The sequence below is a fragment of the Phytophthora infestans genome, genomic scaffold, assembly GCF_000142945.1.
Source record: "Phytophthora infestans T30-4 supercont1.561 genomic scaffold, whole genome shotgun sequence".
NCBI classification, from domain to species: domain Eukaryota; phylum Oomycota; class Peronosporomycetes; order Peronosporales; family Peronosporaceae; genus Phytophthora; species Phytophthora infestans.
In genome coordinates this window covers 1-8522 of record NW_003303209.1, presented here as the reverse complement: position 1 = coordinate 8522, position 8522 = coordinate 1, and the positions used below count along the sequence as shown (strand labels likewise).

Below are 8522 nucleotides of genomic sequence, written 5' to 3'. Positions count from 1 at the left end.
TTTGTCCAGACTACGTAGCATTTACTGCACAATGTTCACTCTCTGAAGAAAGAAGACCAGAGAACGCGAAGATCCAATTCAATGATGAGCAGTTGAAGAATTTCAAGGAGCTGAAGAGGCGACTGTGTAATCCTCCAGTGTTGCACCTCCCTAACTTCAGCCAGTCCATGCATCTGCGCACTGATGCAAGCAAATTCGCTGTTGGTGGAGTATTATTCCAAGTCGTGGACGGAGTTGAGCGACCCATTGCGTATACCAGTCGAAAGATGAAATCCGCGGAGCTCAACTATCCAACACAGCAGCAGGAGCTACTTGCTATCGTACACGCGCTAGCAGCTTTTCGAATTTACTGCTTGGACAAACCACCGATCGTCGAGACGGATCACAAAAGTCTCGAAGGGTTGTTCACACAGAAGATGGCGAACCGCCGATTGGCTAGGTGGTACGACATTCTAGCTGAGTACCAACCCACGTTCTCGTATCTTCCAGGTGCAAAGAACGGTATCGCGGATGCATTGAGTCGTAGACCTGACTTGCAGCCAGATACGAAGTATTTCCATGACCTGAGTGTGTCCAGCTTCAACGACACTTCCTTCAGTCTTGCCCTTAGTCAAGTGTCTACAGATTCAGAGCTGCTGAAGAGGATCAAGGGTGCTTACGTCAAAGATCGAAATGTTAGACAATCCGGGCAGCAATCCAGCGACGTACAAGCACCTCAAAGTCGAAGGAAAAACACCAGCACCACAAGCTATACCGATACTATTCGGAGGCAAACGACTTGCTGTGGTACCAGTCTCCGGTGGATGACTATCCTCGAATCGCTGTTCCCAACGATGTGAAGCTGAGATCAAGGAGAGTCATGACACCAACTACAGTGGCCATCCTGGTACCGAGCGAACGTACTTGACGTTAGCACGACGCAGGTACTGGTCCAAGATGCTCAAGTCGATCCAAACGTTCATTGCTGACTGCGAATCATGTCGACGAAACAAGCCAAGGCTGACAAAGCCTCCTGGTTTACTCGAACCATTGAGCATTCCCGATGAGCGCTGGAGATCGATCTCCATGGACTTTATAACGGATTTGCCTAGAACGGAGCGTGACGTTGATTCGATTTGGGTCGTCGTCGATCGACTGACCAAGAGATGCCGCTTTGTGCCGACAACAAAGAAGGTAACAGCCGAAGGCGTTGCCCGTCTCTACATCGACAACATTTGGAAACTTCACGGTATGCCGACGAATATTGTATCCGACCGAGATAGAAAATTCGTGTCTGCGTTTTGGCAACACGTCTTCAAGTCTATCGGCACGTCACTCAGCATGACAGTAGCACACCTGGCCCAAGGCGACGGACAAACTGAGCGAATGAATCGAACGCTCGAAGAGTATCTTCGATGCTTCGTCAGTCCACGTCAAGACGACTGGGACATTCACTTAGCAAACGCTGAGTTTGCTATCAACTCAACGGCGAACTCCAGTACTAAGCTCGCACCGTTCGAGGCGGATCTAGGGTATATTCCGCTGAATCTGCTACAGCTTGCAGCGGAGCAGCTCGATACGGTTACAAAAAGTGTCTACAGATTCAGAGCTGCTGAAGAGGATCAAGGGTGCTTACGTCAAAGATCGAGATGTTAGACAATCCGGGCAGCAATCCAGCGACGTACAAGCACCTCAAAGTCGAAGGAAAAACACCAGCACCACAAGCTATACCGATACTATTCGGAGGCAAACGGCTTGCTGTGGTACCAGTCTCCGGTGGATGACTATCCTCGAATCGCTGTTCCCAACGATGTGAAGCTGAGATCAAGGAGAGTCATGACACCAACTACAGTGGCCATCCTGGTACCGAGCGAACGTACTTGACGTTAGCACGACGCAGGTACTGGTCCAAGATGCTCAAGTCGATTCAAACGTTCATTGCTGACTGCGAATCATGTCGACGAAACAAGCCAAGGCTGACAAAGCCTCCTGGTTTACTCGAACCATTGAGCATTCCCGATGAGCGCTGGAGATCGATCTCCATGGACTTTATAACGGATTTGCCTAGAACGGAGCGTGACGTTGATTCGATTTGGGTCGTCGTCGATCGACTGACCAAGAGATGCCGCTTTGTGCCGACAACAAAGAAGGTAACAGCCGAAGGCGTTGCCCGTCTCTACATCGACAACATTTGGAAACTTCACGGTATGCCGACGAATATTGTATCCGACCGAGATAGAAAATTCGTGTCTGCGTTTTGGCAACACGTCTTCAAGTCTATCGGCACGTCACTCAGCATGACAGTAGCACACCTGGCCCAAGGCGACGGACAAACTGAGCGAATGAATCGAACGCTCGAAGAGTATCTTCGATGCTTCGTCAGTCCACGTCAAGACGACTGGGACATTCACTTAGCAAACGCTGAGTTTGCTATCAACTCAACGGCGAACTCCAGTACTAAGCTCGCACCGTTCGAGGCGGATCTAGGGTATATTCCGCTGAATCTGCTACAGCTTGCAGCGGAGCAGCTCGATACGGTTACAAAGAGTCGTCGAGGCGCTGAGTTTCACGAGCGCCAAGCAGCTATTCTTTTTCGATGCCGTGAAACACTTGCTCAAACGCAAGAGCGAATGCGTGATGTTTACGACAAGAACCGACAAGAACAAGTCTTTGAGGTTGGCGACCGTGTGTACTTGAGCACCAAACACTTGGACCGCAAGCACACTGGTCTGCCAGCATCCACTAAGCTCGGTCCGAAGTGGATTGGACCTTACTCTGTTGTGCGGAAGATACACAATCATGCTTACGAACTTAACATTCAAGCTGGCAACAAGCTTCACCCAGTATTCAATACGGGTTCGCTGAAGCCGTACAACGAGTCGACACGCTTGTCGCGACCCAACGAGGTTGTACTGGCTGATAGAAGTATCGGCCAGATCGTCAAACGCTTGGTGAAGAAGAGGACACACAAGCGACGGACCCAATTCCTTGTGGAGTGGGTGGGAGAAGAGAAGCAGACCTGGGAACCGGTTGAAAACTTGTCACAAGTCCCAGATCTAATCGCAGAGTTTGAGACTGCAAGGCGCAAGAAACGAAAGAGAAGATGAAGTAAAATCAACTTAAGGGGGGCTCAAAGACCTACATGTATTCCCGTACTACATCCCCTCCAAGTTGAAGCTACTGCTGCATCAAGCGTCTCTTCCGGTTACGCGCCGTCTTCGAAGTGCGTTTGCCGTGGCGACACACGTACCCAAGTTGAAGCTGAATACGACTAATCCACTACACTCTCAATCCAAAGGTAGTTCGAGAGGAGAGACACTTCCATCGGTGGATCCTGGTCAGCCGAGTACCCATCAAGCACGACCAGGCGAGCATTGGGACCAGTCTTCTCCACGACGAAACAGTGACCGATGTCATCCTGGCCCGCGCTCACCAAGTATGTACTCGGAACCAAGGCTTCAAAGAAGTGGTTCAGAGTCGCAACACTCCCGATGGATTCATGAAGAATATTGGGAAGCATGATGCCGTAGTCCAACGGAACACTTTGGCGCTGAAGCGTTTTCCAGAACTCCGTGACGTCTTCGCGAGATACGCCAAACGCAATCGCCTCGGGACGAGTTTTTTCATACTCATCCCACATCTCCATGGTAACCAGATTGGGCCGACCAAGATGGTACAGCGCGCAGCGGAGAGCATCCATGAAATACGTACCAGCTTCGGAAGCACTAGCACGAACGTCGTACCATCCCATGAATGTTTTTTCAGAACCCGAAGCCTTCCACTCGTCGACATTTTGCATCATGTACCGCGTCGATTCCTTGTCCAGCAACTCCATCCAGACCCAGCTCATCTGCAGCGGACGACCCTTCCACTGAACAAGATAGCAGCGGTGCGGAGATCCCCCTTCGACGTCAAGCAAGCGTGTAATTCCAGCCGAGTTCGCATAATCCCAAGGAGCATCCGGATTATAGTGGTTGCGATGGTTCGTAGTTAGATGTCTCTCCGGAGCTTTCGGAAGCGGAAAGGGATGCCAGTCCGACGTCTCATCGCCACGACGAAGCCGAGCGCGCTTCGTCCGTTGGGTGTCCTCCTCATCTTCGTCGTTAAACAATCCCACCTCTTGAAGAGGAACATCCTCAACTGCAACGCTATCATCACCAGCATCATCAACGTCATCTCCACACAACCCTTCGATCGTGATCTCGTAGATGAGTTGCTGGAGCACGGTGGGCGGCGACGACGCAGAGGCATCGTGAGGCGCAGCCAAAGAGGAGCCAACAGGAGACGAAGGCGAACGGGGAGGCATGAGACTTGAGCCAGGAGCTTTAGCAGCCGCGTCGTTTGGGGATGGAGCAACAGGAGCCCGTACAGGCGACGATGGAGCAACAGGAGCCCGTACAGGCGACGATGAAGCAACAGGAGCCCGTACAGGCGACGATGGAGCAACAGGAGCCCGTACAGGCGACGATGAAGCAACAGGAGCCCGTACAGGCGACGAGGGAGCAACAGAAGCCCGTACAGGCGACGAGGGAACAACGGGAGCCCGTACAGGTGACGGTGGAGTTACAGCACCAGCAGGAACATCGACCATGGCAGCCGGAACAGCAGGGACTGCAGCAGGAGCACGCGGCGTCGGCGAGCGAGGCGAGGGAGCGGCAGAAGGCGAGCTAGTGGCAGCAGCAGCAGCAGACGCAGGAGGCACAGCCATCCCCAGGACGGACCTATCCAAGCCCCAAGTAAACAGGCCCGCACAAGACAAGCGTGGGTAAACACGGGGTCGGACTAATCCGTCAGGGAACGGCACCTCTGGCCTTCAGCGCAATTTCGGGAATGACAAGACTGAGGGGACGCGCACGCCAGAGGGAGGGTGAGTGTATCAGATATGATAGGTGTAGAGTTTCAGCCAATCAGAGACAGGCTTAGTTTAACATAGATTCAGTATGTAATACAAAAAGGCAGATGTAGGGCGGCCGTGGAACCTTCTAGAAGGTTCTAGAAGGTTCCATCCGCCGGAACTGTGGGGGCGGCACTTCTCGTTTCGCGCGCCCTCCCCCAAGCTAGCGTTTCCTGAAATAGTTTCTATAGCATGAGGCCGATACGATGCTTTTAGGGGCGCGAGGCCTAAGAAGTACTTCGGGCAAGACATGAAAAAGGCGCTGATGTGATGGGGCAGCTTCCAACTGAGGGGCAGCTCAAAAACAGGAAGGCATACTTGAAAACGTCAACAGCGGGTTAACTTTTTTCATTTAAGTATATTTTTTTTTGTCAATCATATATGCAAATAGCTACAAATGTTTAAACATGTCGTTATTGAAATGGTACTACAGGTGGATGGGAAATATCGACCCCAGCGGCCCTGAAAGAGTGGGCTAGTGCTCGAATGTGCCACTCAAGCGATGTCTTCTTTTTGGGATCATCGTTCGACGACACGAACGATGGGGATACGTATATGTCCTATTCCGAACAGCAGAAGAACGAACTATTAATGCTTGACATTTTTGAGCACACGTTTAAGGACAACAACGGGGCAAGGGCGACTTCGTTCGGACTTATCGTCACCAGTCGCTGTATGTTCCGGAATGTGCTAAAATGCCAAGTCGCACAAGGCAGTCAGCTCCTGGGAGCCACAGACGGCATATACAAACTTCACTTTGGTATATCATTGAAACTTCACTATCTGAAATTAACTGTAAAATGAGCTATTTTGTTTTTATTGATTTCAATTTATTTGTACAGTAAGGATAAAATGTTTTTATAAGAAACGTTGACCGGTATTTACACCAGTTTAGACGTTTTCATTTTCGAACGTCTTTCTCTATCGATGTTCATTGAAGGGTACAGTGTACCAAATTTGAAGCTGCTGTCAAAACTAAAGCGTACCTCAGCATCTCTAGTAGTGGCCCCTCTGATCCTGACCAGGATTACCTTAAGTCGAGGTCCATAGATAAGTGCCAAAACCATAAATTGTGCTCCCTATTGAATTTTTTGTTGAGTCGAATTGCTTAAAAAGCCTAGCAGCTTGTTATCTTTGACCGTTCTAGCTACATTCTCATTTCATTCTTACGCAAGATGACGCAGCGAATAGTACAATGTAAACTGCGCCATAGGCATGAGGAAAATGACATATACCTCTGGTTGGCAGTCTGATGTGTCCAGTGCGATCCGGTCAAAGAGGTGTTGCCAATCGTGGTCGTTGATTCACCAGATACAGTCGTCACCGTCGTCGTCGTACCTCCGGATCCAGTGGTGGTCGTCTCAATGGTACCGCCCAATTCAGTCGTGGGAATTGTATCGCAGTTGAAGCCGGTCGCCATCACCGTGGGTCCATGTTTCAAAGTGTTTCTGACCCCCAACGTTTTTGAACTCGTTTCTGTCGAGCTCCATCAAAGATCCGTCGAGTCATACAAGCCCTCCAGCAGAGTGTCAGATACGTTAAGCGTCGTGGTGGGTGTGGTGATCGTGCTGCTCGTGGTCGTGACAGCCGACGAGATCCATTACTGGCAGTCATGCGCTTGTACAACGTGCGGATGGAACGGACGACCGTCGAGCTGGCAAACTTCGGGCTCGAAGCCGAGTTGAACGTGGAGCGCACAGCTATCTACAGCAGACCCGAGCGCATAAGATTCGGACGCTGAGCACTCGACATGGTTTATGATGAGGATCTTGTCCATTTCGACCATGGACATGAAGCTGGTGAGCCCGTAGACACTGTCGAACGGGTAGCACTCCAGCAGCTTCATGTATGTCACCACCAGATCCAGGTTGCCTTAGAAACGGATGTTTATACTGTGGTGTTGGGATTCCCACGTGAACTCTAGCTTCAAATGTAGTTAGGACGTTCCCGCAACAATACGTCTGCTAGAATAGCAAACGATCGCTCGGGCGGACCTGAAGACCCCAGTTCTGCCCTTGCACCGGGACAGAATGGACCTTATAAACTACTTATATAGGCCAACCAGTAAAAATAAGAACACGCTACGAGCACGAGCAAAGCTAATAGGTGTTATGGATCCTCGTGGTCCCAACAGTGGAAGAGTACCATGCACGGGTAAGCCTTTTATAAGGGCACCGAGTGTTTAACACTCTGTTGGAAGAATAAAAGGGATGCAATACAAGCAATCCAAGTCGTGCAAATAGGCAACAATAAGCCGTCACGTAAAGCCTCCCGATAGTAATCGGCCAAAATACACAGTCTCCTGGCCTTGCCGGATGAACCCTCTCTACAGAGCTTCGAGCTCACCGACAGGCATAACACACTCAAACAAGCTTAACCAGACGCTTACCTTGAAGCCGGACGTCGCTCTGTGTGCTTGAGTAGAAATTCTGTTCTATATGTATGTTTGTCCTATCGAGCCCATTCCTAAAAGGAAGTCCTTATCAGGCATACAAATATCAAGTGAACAATGATCCGTTATGGATTTTCTTGCACACCAAGCGTCGTCTGCACCATCGCATGAGCATCTTAAACAGATCGAGCCCTGTCCCAGACGGTGAACGTGCCTTCAAAGGGTCGCGGAGTCTTCTGCGAAATCATCCCAACCGCCACCGAGGGTTCGTACCGTAGATGGTCAGATCTTGGCCGCTGAATGCGAATCCGGCCAGTCCATTGTTAATAATAAGAACAGCCTTGATCGAGTGACATCTGGACCGTATCCAGTATCCGCTAAGTGTTCAGTAGTGACATCGTCGAGTCTCTTGCACCTTGGAGTCACGGTACATCACGTGACCGAGGGTTCGTCGCTTGAACATCTTGGGCGGTGCATTTTTGTCGACGGGCTATTATCCGCAACTCTGGAGTAAATAACTACTCCATACGTAGTTCTCCCAAACCGGTGAATGGCAGGGATGGGCTGCTGGTAGGACACTCGGTGTACGGGCGTACGGTACCCCTTGAACGTTTGATGAGTCCTGATACGCCGCCGGAACGTCGCTTGGCATAGCGACACCCGACTACACTCTATGTCAGAGTGGCAGTCGTGGGCTGGTCCTTGGTGGACTTGCCTTTGGCACGGTGAAGGAAGTATCAATCGTCCTCAAAGGACCTGAGCGTTTGGGTTTATGGAACTCGCGCACCGCGGTGCCGCTGACAATTCTCGCATGAACAACATGGCTGTGTCGAACACAAGGCACAGCCCGGACTTTCGTGTGGCAAGGCTGATAAGGGTCTAAAAGTTCAGGTCTATGGCGGAGCATTGGTGAGTCATGTTCCCACCTCCGTCATGACTGGGGCGTCTTATTCAGACCGCCAGGACGCAGAATCGGCACGGAGCTGTCAACGCGCCGACAGCTCTGCATACAGCAAGCCAATGATCCGCTGCGACAATGCCAAGGGCATGGGTCTTTTGTCCGGCGTGTGGACCTGCTACACCAGCGGCGTCCAACGTTGAAGGTTGTCGCGCCGTACGGGATTCGACAACGGTTATGCCTTTAAGCGCTAACCAAGTGGGTAACTTAGGACCACACTGTCGCACAGACCTTTACTGAAGAGGAAGGCTGTATGCGCTTCCGGCGTGGGTTACACAGTACCACACGGCTGCCTAGAC

The 8522-nt window shown here is 51.0% G+C and overlaps 1 protein-coding gene across 1 annotated transcript; it reads right to left on the bottom strand.

Annotated features, from left to right (window-relative positions):
- Window positions 1–3392: 3392 nt before the first annotated feature.
- Window positions 3393–4687, bottom strand: PITG_21837 (uncharacterized protein; the record flags this gene model as incomplete). Its single annotated transcript, XM_002894727.1, has 2 exons — window positions 3393–3397; window positions 3691–4687. 2 exons carry the CDS (start codon window positions 4685–4687, stop codon window positions 3393–3395), a joined length of 1002 nt encoding a protein of 333 aa, XP_002894773.1.
- Between the last annotated feature and the right edge of the window lie 3835 nt (window positions 4688–8522).